This window comes from Phocoena sinus, chromosome 10 (genome assembly GCF_008692025.1).
Source record: "Phocoena sinus isolate mPhoSin1 chromosome 10, mPhoSin1.pri, whole genome shotgun sequence".
Taxonomy (NCBI): Eukaryota; Metazoa; Chordata; class Mammalia; order Artiodactyla; family Phocoenidae; genus Phocoena; species Phocoena sinus.
The window spans coordinates 85,414,834-85,431,964 of NC_045772.1; the positions used below are offsets into that span (position 1 = coordinate 85,414,834).

The following is a 17,131-nucleotide window of genomic DNA, read 5'->3' on the forward strand; positions in this document are numbered from 1 at the left end:
GTGGTCCCAAGTCATATTAGCAGTCTATGGCTTCTAATAGAAGCAAACACAAATTTCTTCTAGAGGAAAGCTCTCAGAATACCACCTTCAAACAGATATAAGCTCATAAGGAAACACTGAAATTCACAATATTGAAAGTCCTCAGAGATAAAAAGTAAACAAAAATTGTAGATAGACACGCCTGAGAATTTACTGAAATTGTCAGATGAAATATATTACTAAGTATGACATTCTTATAGAAAAAATAAATATGAATCAAAATTCAGCAAGAAAATATCAAAATTACCTAGATAGCTTTAAAAAAGAACCAAGTAGGAATTTTATTTTATTGTTTGAAAAATATTTATTTATTTATTTATTTATTTGGCTGCATTGTGTCTTAGTTGCAGCATGTAGGATCTTTCATTGCAGCATGGGACTCTCTAGTTGTGGCCTGCGGGCTCTAGAGTGTGTGGGCTTAGTTGCCCCATGGCATGTGGGATCTTAGTTCCCCGACCAGGGATTGAACCCTCCTCCCCTGCATTGGAAAACAGATTCTTAACCACTGGACCACCAGGGAAGTCCCCCAAATAAGAAATTTAGAAATGAAAATGTAATCGTTGAAATGGACAGACATCAGATTAGACATAACTGAAGAGAGAATCAGTGAACTGGAAAATAGAGCAAATAATTTTTTAGATACAAAGATACAGAAAATATGAAGACAAGACAAAGAAACTTGGAGACTGGAATAAGAATGACTACCAGTCCAGTCTTTCTTTAAATGGAATAGTGGAATTATAAAATAGAGGTGGAAGTTGAGACTTCTTCAGAGTTAAAGAGTAATGTAATCTATGAATACAAGAAACAAAGTATCAAACATGAATTAAATTTTTAAAAAATGCAAACCTAAACCATTTTAGTAAAATTGAACTAAAGATAATAAGCAACTTTTAAAAGCAGCTGGAGAAAAAAGACATTACCTGCAAAAGAATGATCATTACACTAAAAGCAGACTTCTTCCAACAGTAAAAATGGAAGTCAGAAATCAATGGGAAAAAACAAATGGAATCTAATTAAACTTAAAAGCTTTTGCACAGCAAAAGAAACCATAAGCAAAATGAAAAGACAGCCCTCAGAATGGGAGAAAATATTTGCAAATGAAGCAACTGACAAGGGATTAATCTCCAAAATATACTAACAGCTCATTCAGCTCAATATCAAAAAAACAAACAACCCAATCCAAAAATGGGCAGAAAACCTAAACAGACATTTCTCCAAAGAAGATATACAGAGTGCCAAATAGCACTTGAAAAGATGCTCAACTTCACTAATTATTAGAGAAATGCAAATCAAAACTACAACTAGGTATTGCCTCATACCAGTCAAAATGGCCATCAACAAAAAATCTACAAACAATAAATGCTGGAGAGGGTGTGGAGAAAAGAGTACCCTCCTACACTTTTGGTGGGAATGTCAATTGGTGCAGCCACCATAGAGAACAGTATGGAGGTTCCTTAAAAAACTAAAAATAGAACCACCATATGACCCAGCAGTCCCACGCCTGGGCATATACCTGGAGAAAACCATAATTCAAAATGGTACATGCACCCCAGTGTTCATTGCAGCACTATTTACAATAACCAGGACATGGAAGCAACCTAAACGTCCATCAACAGAGGAATGGATAAAGAAGATGTGGTACATATATACAATGGAATATTACTCAGCCATAAAAAAAGAACAAAATAATGCCATTTGCAGTAACATGGATGGACCTAGAGATTGTCAGACATAGAAAGATAAATATATGATATCACTTATATGTGTAATCTAAAAAAAAAAGGGTACAAAGTAATTTATTTACAAAACAGAAGTAGAGTCACAGATGTTAAAACTTATGGTTAGCAGGGGATTGGGGGTGGAGGATAAATTGGGAGATTGGGATTGACATATACATACTACTATATATAAAACAGATAACTAGTAAGAACCTGCTGTATAGCACAGGGAACTCTACTCAATACTCTGTAATGGCCTGTATGGGAAAAGAATCTAAAAAAAAAAGACAGAGTGGATATATGTATATGTATAACTGATTCACTTTGTTGTACGCCTGAAACTAACACAACATTGTAAATTAACTATACTCCAATACAAATTTAAAAAAAAAGAAATCAGTGGGAAAATATCTTCAAAATGCTGAGAAGAAACTATCAACACAGGAGTGTGTACAAATTGTCTTTCAAGTAAGAAAAACATTTTCTGTACAAACAGATTATTTACCATCAGCAGACCTTCACAGAAAGAAATTCTAAAGAATGTATTTCAGGAAAAAAGAATGTTACTTTAGAAGGAAAATCTGGGATGGCAAAGAAATTGGTAAACATATAAACAAATCTAAATGAACCTCACCCATATGAAATAAAAATTATACATTATCTTTACATATGATTTGTAGAAGCCACAGATATGGAGAGCCTGCTTTAACGGATGTGAGTATCCATGGGCTGGGTCCTGGAACCAATTCCCTGTAGATACCAAGGGATGACTGTACTGGAAAATAGCATCACTTAAATGGGAAGGGAGAGATTGAAGTGTTTTAAAGCTCTTGTTTCAGTTATTTATTGCTCAATAACAAATCATTCGCCATGTCTTAAATAACAACAGTCATTTTAGTGTCTTTCACAGTTTCTGTGGGTCAGGAATTCAGGAAGGACCAGGCTCAGGAGATCTGGCTTATGATCTCTCATCCGGTGATTGGAGTTGAAATGGTGAAGGATTGGAGCAGCTGGGGTTGGCTGGGCATCTCTCTTTCTCCATCTAGTCTCAGGGATCTCCATGTGGTCTCTCCTTGTGAGCTTGTTTGGGCTCCCTCACAGCATGCCAGCCTCAGTACAGTGGGATTGTTTGTATGGTAGCTGACTTCCACCAAAGCTAGTGTCCAAAGCGAACATGGCAGAAGTCGTGACATTTGTATAACCTCACAAAGGAAATGACATATAGGTCAGTTCCATCACATTCTATAGGTTGAGGCAATCACAAAGGCCCACCCAGCTTTGAGAGGAAAGAGTCCTAGCACGGATCTGCCTGTTGTTAGGAGAAGTGTCAAAGTCACATTTTTAAAAGAATATGTATGATAGGAGATGTTATTGTGGTCATCTTTGGAGAATATAATCTGCCTTGGGTCACAACAATTCATATCCCTTGCCCATTCAAAATAACATTAGTCTTTCCCTGAAGACCCTCAAGACTTACTCCGTCACAGCATCAACTTCAAGTCCCAGGATCTCCAAAGAATTGAAAGAAGGAACAGCAACAACAACAGAAACCCAGAAAAGAATAACCTGAAAACAAAAGTACAGCAGAGGGGATCTAAAATGCTAAAGTTGATTCTTTGAAAAGTTGATAAATAAAAATTACTTAAAATAGACCTTTTATAATTTTTCTACAAATTGTCCTAAAAATAAAGGGAAAAAAACCCTAGTGTGTACAAGCACACATATCATGTTGTAAATAATTTGAAAACATTTGCACTCTTTAGACATACAAAAATATATCAGTGGTTTTGTAACTAGTGTCCATATTGATGGAATATTATGCAATGATATTATGGAATAATATTCATGAATAATTTTAACAAATGGTAAAATGCCCACATAGTAAGTGAAAAAATAAGTATATAAATGCGTATGCTTCAACTATGTAAAACTATATGCATAGAAAATCCCTGAGGAAATAAATCAACATTTTCCAAATTGGCTGCAAAGTTTTATAATAGGAAAAAAATCATTAAAAGCAAGCCTTATTATTTTACATTTTCTCCTAATGTTAACTCCCTTTGATGATACAGTAGCCCTATGAGTTAGAAGAGCAGACAATAGAATGAAGCCCTGATTTTGTGTGTGTGTGTTCCTGCCTTTCCAGATCTAAGTAAGGTTGGCTTGGACCCCAAGTTTTATGTACTGAATTCAGAAAGTCAGAACATTCTGTGCATCTTTTCAGGAACATTGTCTTGGGAGCAGTGGAAGTGAGCCTGGCAACAAGAACCCACCTCCTGACATGGAGTAGTTATCACATCAGTGTCCATTTGTTTCTTTCCTTTCTCTTTCCCTCTCTGAAGCTCTAATCCTCAGCATTAAGTAGCAGGTCAGATCAAATGTTACTTTAAAAGAATAATTAGTACATAATTAGTAAATACTGGAATAGCCTAATTTCTCATGATACTTTTATGCAGATCCATTGAGAGTAGGTTGCACTCCAGTGAATAAAACATTAAGGGGTTGACCCAGAATGAGTACCAGGTTAAGAATTTTTACACAGGATTTATATTGACTTTCAACATGTTGAATTATAAGAACATGTCTCTTTTTCCATCCCCTCACTTTCAGTCTGTATGTGTCCCTAGGTCTGAAATGGGTCTCTTGTAGACAGCATATATATGGGTCTTGTTTTTGTATCCATTCAGCTAGTCTATGTCTTTTGCTTGGAGCATTTAATCCATTTACGTTTAAGGTAATTATTGATATGTGTGTTCCTATTACCATTTTCTTAATTGTTTTGGGTTTGTTACTGTAGGTCTTTTCCTTCTCTTGTGTTTCCTGCCTAGAGAAGTTCCTTTAGCATTTGTTGTAAAGCTGGTTTGGTGGTGCTGAATTCTCTTAGCTTTTGCTTGTCTGTAAAGGTTTTAATTTCTCCATCAAATCTGAATGAGATTCTTGCTGGGTAGAGTGATCTTGGTTTTAGGTTTTTCTCCTTCATCATTTTAAATATGTCTTGCCACTCCCTTCTAGCTTGCAGAGTTTCCGCTAAAAGACCAGCTGTTAACCATCTGGGGATTCCCTTCTGTGTTATTTGTTGTTTTTACCTTGCTGCTTTTAATATTTTTTCTTTGTATTTAATTTTTGATAGTTTGATTAATATGTGTCTTGGTGTGTTTCTCCTTGGATTTATCCTATATGGGACTCTCTGTGCTTCCTGGCCTTGATTAACTATTTCCTTTCCCATATTAGGGAAGTTTTCAACGATAATCTCTTCAAATATTTTCTCAGTCCCATTCTTTTTCTCTTCTTCTTCTGGGACCCCTACAATTTGAATGTTGATGCATTTAATGTTGTACCAGAGGTCTCTGAGACTTTCCTCAGTTCTTTTTATTCTATGCAAATGGAAATCAAAAGAGAGCTGGAGTAGCAATTCTCATAAAAGACAAAATAGACTTTAAAATAAAGACTATTACAAGGGACAAAGAAGGGCACTACATAATGATCAAGGGATCGATCCAAGAAGAAGATACAACAATTGTAAATATTTATGCATCCAACATAGGAGCACCTCAATACATAAGGCAAATGCTAACAGCCATAAAAGGGGAAATCGACAGTAACACAATCATAGTAGGGGGCTTTAACACCCCACTTTCACCAATGGACAGATGATCCAAAATGAAAATAAATAAGGAAACACAAACTTTAAATGATACATTAAACAAGATGGACTTAATTGATATTTATAGGACATTCCATCCAAAACCAGCAGAATACACATTCTTCTCACGTGCTCATGGAACATTCTCCAGGATAGATCATACCTTGGGTCACAAACCAAACCTTGGTAAATTTAAGAAAATTGAAATCGTATCAAGTATCCTTTCTGACCACAACGCTATGAGACTACATATCGATTACAGGAAAAAATCTGTCAAAAATACGAACACATGGAGGCTAAACAATGCACTACTTAATAACCAAGAGATCACTGAAGAAATCAAAGAGGAAATCAAAAATTACCTAGAAACAAATGACAATGAAAACACAATGACCCAAAACCTATGGGATGCAGCAAAAGCAGCTCTAAGAGAGAAGTTTATAACAATACAATCCTACCTTAAGAAACAAGAAACACCTCAATAAACAACCTAACCCTCCACCTAAAGCAATTAGAGAAAGAAGAACAAAATAACCCCAAAGTTAGTGGAAGGAAAGAAATCATAAAGATCAGATCAGAAATAAATCAAAAAGAAATGAAGGAAATGATAGCAAAGATCAATAAAACTAAAAGCTGGTTCTTTGAGAAGATAAACAAAATTGATAAACCATTAGCCAGACTCATCAAGAGAAAAAGGGAGAAGACTCAATAGAGTTAGAAATGAAAAAGGAGAAGTAACAACTGACACTACAGAAATAAAAGGATCATGAGAGATTACTACAAGCAACTCTATGCTAATAAAATGGACAACCTGAAAGAAATGGACAAATTCTTAGAAATGCACAACCTTCCGAGACTGAACCAGCAGAAATAGAAAATATGAACAGGCCAATCACAAGCACTGAAATTGAAACTGTGATTAAAAATCTTCCAACAAACAAAAGCCCAGGACCAGATGGCTTCACAGGCAAATTCTGTCAAACATTTAGAGAAGAGCTAACACCTATCCTTCTCAAACTCTTCCAAATTATAGCAGAGGGAGGAACACTCCCAAACTCATTCTGCAAGGCCACCATCACCTTGATACCAAAATCAGACAAAGATGTCACAAAGAAAGAAAACTACAGGCCAATATCACTGATGAACATAGATGCAAAAATCCTCAACAAAATACTAGCAAACCAACAGCACATAAAAAGGATCATACACCATGATCAAGTGGAGTTTATCCCAGGAGTGCAAGGATTCTTCAATATATGCAAATCAATCAACGTGATACACCGTATTAACAAATTGAAGGAGAAAAACCATATGATCATCTCAATCGATGCAGAGAAAGCTTTCAACAAAATTCAACACCCATTTATGATAAAAACCCTGCAGAAAGTAGGCATAGAGGGAACTTTCATCAACATAATAAAGGCTATATATGACAAACCCACAGCCAGCATCGTCCTCAGTGGTGAAAAACTGAAACCCTTTCCATTAAGATCAGGAACAAGACAAGGTTGCCCACTCTCACCACTATTATTCAACAGAGTTTTGGAAGTTTTAGCCACAGCAACCAGAGAAGAAGAAGAAATAAAAGGAATCCAAATCGGAAAAGAAGAAGTAAAGCTGTCACTGTTTGCAGATGACATGATACTATACATAGAGAATCCTAAAGATGCTACCAGAAAACTACTAGAGCTAATCAATGAATTTGGTAAAGTAGCAGGATACAAAATTAATGCACAGAAATCTCTAGCATTCCTATACACCAATGATGAAAAATCTGAAAGTGAAATTAAGAAAACACTCACATTTACTATTGCAACAAAAAGAATAAAATATCTAGGAATAAACCTACCTAAGGAGACAAAAGACCTGTATGCAGAAAACTATAAGACACTGATGAAAGAAATTAAAGATGATACAAATAGATGACGAGATATACCATGTTCTTGGATTAGAAGAATCAACATTGTGAAAATGACTGTACTACCCAAAGCAATCTACAGATTCAATGCAATTCCTATCAAACTACCAATGACATTTTTCACAGAACTAGAACAAAAACTTTCACAATTTGTATGGAAACACAAAAGACCCCGAATAGCCAAAGGAATCTTGAGAAAGAAAAATGGAGCTGGAGGAATCAGGCTCCTGGACTTCAGACTATACTACAAAGCTACAGTAATCAAGACAGTATGGTACTGGCACATAAACAGAAATATAGATCAATGGAACAGGATAGAATGCCCAGAGATAAACCCACGCACATATGGTCACCTTATCTTTGATAAAGGAGGCAGGATTATACGGTGGAGAAAAGACAGCCTCTTCAATACGTGGTGCTGGGAAAACTGGACAGGTACATGTAGAAGTATGAAATTAGGACACTCCCTAACACCATACACAAAAATAAACTCAAAATGGATTAAAGACCTAAACGTAAGGCCAGACACTGTCAAACTCTTAGAGGAAAACATAGGAGAACACTCTATGACATAAATCACAGCAAGATCCTTTTTGACCCAGCTTCTAGAGAAATGGAAATAAAAACAGAAATAAACAAATGGGACCTAATGAAACTTAAAACCTTTTGCACAGCAAGGGAAACCATAAACAGACGAAAAGACCGCCCTCAGAATGGAAGAAAATATTTGCAAATGAAGCAACTGACAAAGGATTAATCTCCAAAATTTACAAGCAGCTCATGCAGCTCAATATCAAAAAAACAAACAACCCAATCCCAAAATGGGCAGAAGACCTAAATAGACATTTCTCCAAAGAAGATATAAAGATTGCCATCAAACACATGAAAGAATGCTCAACGTCATTAATCATTAGAGAAATGCAGGTCAAAACTACAATGAGATGTCACCTCACACCAGTCAGAACGGCCATCATCAAAAAATCTGCAAACAGTAAATTCTGGAGAGGGTGTGGAGAAAAGAGAACCCTCTTGCACTGTTGGTGGGAATGTAAATTGATACAGCTGCTTTGGAGAACAGTATGGAGGTTCCTTAAAAAACTAAAAATAGAACTGCCATACGACCCAGCAATCCCAGTACTGGTCATATACCCTGAGAAAACCATAATTCAAAAAGAGTCATGTTCCACAATGTTCATTGCAGCTCTATTTACAATAGCCAGGACATGGAAGCAACCTAAGTGTCCATCAACAGAAGAATGGATAAAGAAGATGTGGCACATGTATACAATGGAATATTACTCAGCCATAAAAAGAAACGAAATTGAGTTATTTGTAGTGAGGTGGATGGACCTAGAGTCTGTCATACAGAGTGAAGTAAGTCAGAAAGAGAAAAACAAATACTGTATACTAACGCCTATATGTGGACCTAAGGAAAAAAAAAAAAAAGGTCATGAAGAACCTAGGGACAAGACGGGAATAAAGACGTAGACCTACTAGAGAATGGACTTGAGGATAGGGGGAGTGGGAAGGGTCAGCTGTGACAAAGTGAGAGAGTGGCATGGATATATATACACTACCAAATGTAAAATAGCTAGTGGGAAGCAGCCGCATAGCACAGGGAGATCAGCTTGGGGCTTTGTGACCACCTAGAGCGGTGGGATAGGGAGGGTGGGAGAGAGAGAGACGCAAGAGGGAAGAGATATGGGAACATATGTATATGTATAACTGATTCACTTTGTTATAATGCAGAAACTAATGCACCATTGTAAAGCAATTATACTCCAATAAAGATGTTAAAAAAAAGAACATGTCTCTATTAAGTTTCTGTTACTAAATTGCTTTAATTTGTTTACTAGAACTTTTAAAAAAAATAAGAGCTCTACTGTTTGATTGGATCTACAAATCGTGATATGCATTTTAACTTAAATGCATATCTGGATATGCTCTCATATCTGTATCTCTATATGATACACATCTGCCCACACAACAACAACCCAGGAGGACAGGCATCTTAATGATCAGGGTCAGGATGTAAATTATTGACATGGGAAGAATATAAATTGGTGGGTCAGATAACATATTTGATAAAGACTATTGCAAGTACTAATGAAGGGAAAGGTAGAAGGAAGAGATGCTTACAAGATAAAAATAACATATTCTTTTGATCAGGGGAGTAGTTTCATATTATAGCATTTAAGAGACTGAGCTGCCTTTTACAGCCTCTGGTGACCAGTTAGAAACTGAGGCATAGCTGACACTGCCTGAGCAGGGTTTGTGCATTGTGGGTACTGCACATGTTAAATTTGATTGACATTTAAAATATAACCATAATGATGGAATATCTATTGTGTATAAAGAAAGGCACGGAAACAGCAATGGGGTGCCAATTTGACTTATAAACAAATTATTTCAGAGAAATGATGGAAGCAACTCTATATTTTCTTGTAAGGCAGCAAAATAAATATGAAGGAAGAAAATACCCACTAGTAGATGAAGCAGTATTATAAATAGTTTCTAAGATGTGTGCAGAATGATCGTCTCCATTTCAAAAGTCAAACAGTGCATGTGAAAGTAGGAAAAATTGATCAGTTCCTTGGAATGGATGAAAGAAATGTCAAAGCAAGAAGAGGCTAGTGCAGGGTCCATAGCACTATTGTAAAATCATTGAGTCATAGTTTCATTGGCAGTATTCTTTTTTTCTGTATTACTGATAAATTATATGATAGCATCTTAGATCTGATGGAATGTAATTTCTTTTAAATAAATAATACCTGCCAATTACCCAGAAATAAAAATAATTAGGTAGAAAAAAAGAGTGAATGTTTGGAGGCAGAGTGACACATAAAAGAAAGAAACACTAAGCATTGTGTAACCATTATGTACACAGGAGCGACATATGGAGAGGCTAGTAATGCAGGTGTTAGCATTATCCTGATTTTTCTGTGACAGTCTTTGTGACAAGTTAAGTGATTTGCTTCAATCAGATATTGTGTCAGAATTGGCTTGAACCTAGGACTTTAGACTCTCTTTTCTTTTCCTGGGAAGTAGTTGGAGAACTATCACCTAGGGGTTTATAGTTGCTATCACAGCTTATATTTAGTTGTTATCTCTGGGAGAGAAGAGAAGAGAAAATTCCAAGAGGCCAGTAATGAGTTTACCATTTAAAAGGGAAAGGGAGAATTTTTGATGAGGAGACAATTGGGTGAAACTCCTGAGGAGACAAAAAAAGTGATTTATGACTTTGTAATACTATATTACCAGGATTCTGACAGCAGGAGGAAATGGAAGAGAGAAACCAAAACAAAACAAAACCAAAAAACAGGAAGCCACAGATTACTACTGAAACACAAAGAGTCAGCAGGAAAAAGACCCAGGCCACTGCAAGTTAATACAGAAAACCTTTTTATTAAAGTTGAATTTACCATCACTCCTATTTCCAGTTGTTTTTTGGGGAGCTGTTTAAAAGAGAAGCATCCCATCACTAAATACTTGCTTGTTGTAGTAGCTTTAAACTCATCCCTTAGTATAATATTTCCCATCTGGGTAAAAGGTAATTGATTACTCATTTTCAGGATGAATTGTGATTAGCCCTTACCGGGTTTTCTGCTTCTCTTATCTTCCACATTTTTACAATCAATTCTCACAGCCAAATTACCATGTGATATTTTAACTGTGACACCTTCTTTCAGTTCTTCAAATGGCTTTCCTTCAAATGAGGCAGCATCATCACCTTCTATTTCAAGCCACTTCTGCAGTGTGCGTTTTGGGAATACTCTTACACTGGGCACCGCCTGCTCTAGACCACTCCTGCCAGTTCTCTGTTGGAGTTGACCTCTGCTCTTCTTAATGACCACTCAGGCTTGTGAGCCACACTCTCTGCTTGGTGTCTTTTTTTCTCATATTGGAGTAGTTTCTGCTCTTTCTGGCTGCTCTCGCCTTCCATTAGCTAAGTTTATCAGTCCAAAGAAACCAGCTCTCTCATACGCCACTAAGAACTGGTAGACAGTTCCACAGCATTTTTCAAGTCCATTCATTCTCCCACTTCTAGATGATTATATGCTGTCTTCTGTCTCAAACTTCCAACATCGCCTGCTCATCCCTCTTCTCTGAGGTGATAACCTTGCTTTCCACTTTCCGGAGAAAATAGAAGTGAGAATAAAGAAACATCCCTGCTCTCACTCCACAATCCCAATCCCTCCTGCCTGGAGTTAATTCATGTCTTATTCCTTCTTCTTTTTTTTTTTTTTTTTTTCTAAATGTACCTGCTTGTAGTACAACTTCCCAAATCTTAACCAGTTGTTGAAATGACACTCAGCTGTATAAACAGTCAATTTCAGCTTTTTAAAGAATGAGTCTCCGAACCTTCTCATGTGTTCTAATACCTCCTAGGCGCAAGACTGGTATCCTGGAATCTTCCCTCACCATCATCCTAGAGATTCCCTTCCCCTTTCACCTGTATTGATCTCTGAATTCACATAACCTGTATCATCTTCTTTCTCGGATTTTTTTTCCCATTTTACTGGTGCACATCCTCCAATGGCTTCCCAAGAAAAGGTACAAGGGAATTAAAAGTTTTGAGATCTTGTGTGTCTGAAATTATCTTTATTCTACCCTCAAACTTGATTGATATTTTTGGTAGGATTTTACTTCTTGTTTGGAAATCCTTTTCTTTTAGCATTTTGAAGACATTTCTCCAGTGTTTTCTAGATTCCAAAGTTGCTTTTGGGAAAAGTGATGTCATTCTGATTCCTGATCTTTGTATGTGACCTGGATTTCTGTTTCCCCCTGCATTCCAAACTGGTCTTATCTTTACCTCCTTCTCTTCCTGCACCCCCAGTATTTTGAAATGTCACAATGATCTTCCTTATTATTGGCCTATTTTCATTTATCATGTTAGAACTCAGTGGACCTTTTTAATCTGCAAGCGCATGTCCTCCCACTTTGGGAAATTTTCTTGGGTTATTTCTTTAACTCCACATTGTTAATTGTCAGTTCTTATCTTACTTGACCTATTAGTACCCTGTGACACATTTGATCCTTCTCCCTCTTAATGCATTTTCTCCACTTAGCTTCCAAATCCACACTCTTTTGATTCTCTTGCTGTTTCAGAAGCCACTGCTTCTTAGTAGCTTTTCCTGGCATCGCAACTCCTAAACCTACGAGCATTGGAGTGGTCCAGGAATCTACCCTCTAACTTTTCTTTTTCTCTATTTGTTTATTCCCTACAGGATTTCTTCCAGTCTCATGGCTTTAAATACTATATATACTCTGATGACTCCTAAATGTATACTGCAGCCAGGACATAATTCTTTATCTCCATGCTCATATACCCAACTCTCAGCTTGGCTAATCTATTAGGATATCCAATATGAATTTCAAACTTAAAATAATCTGTACAGAACTCCTATTTTTTTCCCCTTTAAAACTCATGGGTTCTGCCATCTTCTCCATCTGAAAAAATGGAAACTCTTATTTTTCCAGTTGTTCGGTTCAAAAACCTTGGAGTCCACCTTGGCTTATCTTTTTCCTTCATACCTTATATTTGATTAAATCCACTGCCAGTTCTGATGAACCTTCTCTCAAATATTATAGCCATTTATCACCTTCTCCACGGCCACTACCCTGGTCCAAGCCATCATCATCTCTCTCCTGAATTACTGCAATCGTCTTCCAACAAATTTTTATGCTTCCGCTCTTACCGCTTGTGCCATTTAGTAGGTTGTTGTCTCTCAGCTACAAACACACTTTCCTTTACAGTGTTTTGTGATGTTGGAACCAGGACAAAGCACATTTTTCCTTTGCCACCTGGTTCCCTGTGAGGCTTTCCAATAGGGGGCATTAGACAGAGGCTGGCGGAAGAGGAAGGGGGCCTTTCTGCTTCCTATTGGCATCCTGTGGATTTCCTGTCTACATCCTGTGGGTTTCCTGTCTCTTTATGGGTCTTACGGCATCACCCTAGCAACAGTCCCTTTCCATAGCAGTAGCTCAATCCAACTGGCAGTTTTTTCCAACACATTTAAAACAGTCAACACACAGATGAGAAATTCTTATTCTTCTAGTAATTTGGCATTTGTGAAACCACAACAACTCAATCTAAGCAATAAAGCCTGTTGTAAATATTAGCATAAAATAGAAGAATTAGTCTGTATTTGGCCATCCCAAATTCTTGTTTCCTTATTCTCTTTTCAGGCATTTTCTTACCACATGGGCTGGCTTTTCTGGTTTAAAGTTTTGCTTCAGCCTATAACAATTCTTTTCTATGATGCTCTCCAGCTCAGGGAGGAAAGATGGCCAATATTAGTTAATTTGACCAATTGCTTGCCTCTTGCCTGTCTTGGAGTGCACGTGTTAGTGACAGGAGTAGTGGTGGTAGCGCAGACGGTACGTTAAGTCAGGATCTCCGGCAGGACATGGGTCTTTGGAAAAACATGTGCAGTATTATAATATAATTATATATTGAAATATTTACATTTGGAAATTTTAAGAAACTTCCTTATAGTTTTCACAAATTATAGGAAGTCATGTTCAGCAACATTTTCTTTTGGTTGTTTGGGATTTACAGATTTGTGATTCTTAGGGGAGGTCACAGCCACCTTGGGAAGTACATCAGAATCTAGAGGGACAGCGACAAGATAAGAGATCTTAACATTTATTAAAGAGAAATTTGGGTTCTGGAGGGACAGCGACATAAGAGATCTTAATATTTATTAAAGAGAAATTTGGGTTAAAAAAAGTCTGAGAAACTCTGCTTTACATTGTCCCTTTCCCTTATTTCAGCATCCTATCTCCCATTCCCAGTGACATGGTATTCCTTCTTTACAAGAGCCCTGTCCTAGAGGCAGGGCCCTATGACTCAAGTCTTCTCAATGCCCTATAGCAACTCTTTTTTTCCTAAGACAGTGACAAGTCATTTGATGAACAGGTTTCTCTGTTGACATATTAATGGCTGATAATGAGTTAATGTTTTCCTCCTCTCAGTGTTTTTATGGAACCACCTGGAGGAATCTAAGTGCTTTAGCAAATTAGAATAATTCTCTAACTAGAGAAATTGCAGACACCTTGGCTGTGTTAGGGGTAGGGACTGGGGAGGTATTTTCAGTAATTGATTGGAAAGGAATATTTAGTATTGTTTATGTCACACCATGTATATGGCTAGTTATTCTTAGAGCTGACCCTGCTGCCCACTAGATTAATGATGGCGTTCGGAGAGCTAATGGGAAACAGACTCCACTTTTCTGTATCACAAAGCCCCGTAGAGGGCAGGATTCAAACTCTACTGCTGTCTTCTAAGACCAGAGGCTCTTGGAAAGTTGTATCCTTCTTGGGTTACCTCTCAGCTCATCACTGCAACAAATTCTGTGAAACAAAAAGGCTGCATTTCTCAAATCTTTGCTAGATGATAACCTGCACCTGATATAGCTAAAAAGCCCAGAAGGCAGAGGCTTCCTAATGCAAATTCTCATTAGATGGAAAAGTTTTCTGATTAGAAACACTTGTGTTATTGTACAAGCGCTTTCAGTTATTATTGGTTTCAACATTTGTTTTTCTGCTTGCTTGAAATTTTTGTCTTTTTTTAAAAATTGAAGTATAATTGATTTACAATGCTGCGATGTGTTACTTTCAGGTGTACAGCAGTGAGTCAGTTATACATAAATATATAAATATATGTATATATATATTTTTTTCAGATTCTTTTCCCTTATAGGTTATTACAAAATATTGGGTATAGTTCCTTGTGCTACACAGTAGGTCCTTGTTGGTTATCTATTTTATATATAGTAGTGTGTATATGTTAATCCCAAACTCCTAGTTTATCCCTCTCCCCACCTTTGAAATTCTTTGCTCCCTTGGGTCCCAACACATCTCTTTTTCCTGTTTCTTGTTAGCTTCCTTTGCTGGTTTTTCTTTCATCTACCCTCCCTCCTTGATGTTGGTGCTTCCCAGTGTTACCTCTTAGCTCTCTCTCTCTTTTTTTTTTTCTCACTGGATTTGCCTTCTCTTGGGGAAGACATCCACAGCCTTCTCCGTCAGCCATAACCGCCACTAGTGTAGATCCATCCCAGACTGCGATTCTCTTCTTGGCTTCAGACAGCTATGTGTCTACTGGCTGCCTCCATTGAGAAGTCCCATAGGTATCTCACATTTACTATATCCCCAGGGTGAATTAATGATCTTTCCCATCACATCTTTCTTGTCTCTGTATCCCTATTACAGTTATTAGCCCCATCCAGCCAGTCACTGAGGTGACTAACCTTTAAGTCTTCCTTGCACCTCCTGGCTTCATCCTCTACCTGTAAAGCCCTGACAATGTTACTTTCACATTATTCATTAACTTTGTACTGTCTCATTATTTCTCATGCCATTGCCCTTGTTCAAAGGATAACAGCCCTTGTCAGAGCTCAGACAGTGTCCTAAGATCTTCCTTCAATCTGTTTTCCCCTACAGTACAGATACATCTTCTGAAATCCAAAATGAAAATTCTTGACTGGATCCCCATCACTTTCTCAATGAAGTCGCAGCTCGTCATCCATCCCTCACCACCTCTCCCATTTGCCTCAGACTCCAGCATCATTCATCACTCCCCAGAGACTGCGCTCGCCAGCACCGCTGCACTCATGGAGTGCCCTCTGCCTGGATGGTCCTCCTCATTTTCCCTTACAAGGCTTAGCTCTCCAAAGGCTGGGCACGGTCTCTTTCATCTTTTTATGACCAGAGTGTTTGACACACAGAGAGTGAATCTTCAGCAAGTAACTGGGTTAATATGTGCCATTCTGGTGAAATACTTTATTCCAAATTTTAAATTAAATCACCATAAATAAATAAATGAACCAAAAAAAATCTACATGGTAACTGAAAAATAAGGATAAGAGGAAATCAAATGCTAACATCTTTATGGAATTTCCACTGACTGTAGGGAGGAGAACGTTGAGTTGAGAGTCATAATCCTAAACTAAGCCTACTGAACCAGAGGAGCACAGAAATCTGGGAAGAAGATGGGAAAAGACTATGACTCAACCCCATTCTGTCCACTAGCCAAGAAACAGAAAAATTCCAAAGCCATGTGAACTCTTTTTAGACTGATATCGTCATGCTCTTCCTTCTCCCTGTCAGTTCTCTCTTTCATCCACTTGGAAACCATACTTCACAATACATTTGCTGACATGGGTAGAGACAGTAGCACTTTGCAGGCTGAGATGTGTAAAAGCTACAGGAAAATGTTTACAGAGGGAAGATGAAGAAGGGAGGAAGAGCCCTAAGGATAGTGCAGCTTGAAGTACAATTTTTACTTCTGTCATTGACTGAAGAAGAACTAAAGCTTGCCTATGACTACCTAGCAGTCAGTCAACTGGCCAGTTGGAGTGGAACATCCTCCCTCAGTCCAGTAGAAACAAGAGATGAATGTTTACAAGACAGTGGAAACCAGGCCCAGGGTTCGGCACTCCAGCGTTCTCTCTAGGAATAGATCCAAAAAAGACAATGTACAAACACCTAAATGACCAGTAAGAGGTAAGAGGACATCCTGCACCCATTCTGCAGCCAAATATTGTTCTGGATCAGGTTAGTGGGTGTGCGCATGCATACGTGCATGTGTGTTTACTGTTTATGGAAAATAATTTTAAAATATTTGGTGTAGATCCCCCCAAATATTCTGCAGCACAGAGAAAAGTGACTTAAAGGCTCAGAAGAAAAAAAAACAGAAAAAAAAATTTTCCAGAGGAAATAAGAAAAAAACTTTCAAAGCCTTAGCTTGATATACTTAACAGGAATTGACTCACTGGGTACAAGGGGTATTTAGGAGAACAGAGAATG

General features: G+C 37.5%; 1 protein-coding gene across 3 annotated transcripts in view; it reads left to right on the forward strand.

Annotated features, from left to right (window-relative positions):
* Nucleotides 1-17,131, forward strand: part of ST8SIA1 (ST8 alpha-N-acetyl-neuraminide alpha-2,8-sialyltransferase 1) — a 157,975-nt gene that overhangs the window by 110,612 nt on the left and 30,232 nt on the right. Inside the window, exon 5 of one of the 3 annotated variants that reach the window (XM_032645802.1) lies at nucleotides 15,767-16,509. The exons of the other annotated variants lie outside the window; for them this stretch is intronic. Coding sequence (XP_032501693.1) covers nucleotides 15,767-15,806 — 40 coding nt within the window. The 3' untranslated portion in view covers nucleotides 15,807-16,509. Of the gene's footprint in view, nucleotides 1-15,766; nucleotides 16,510-17,131 lie in introns of those variants that run through there. 3 annotated transcript variants of the gene reach the window in all.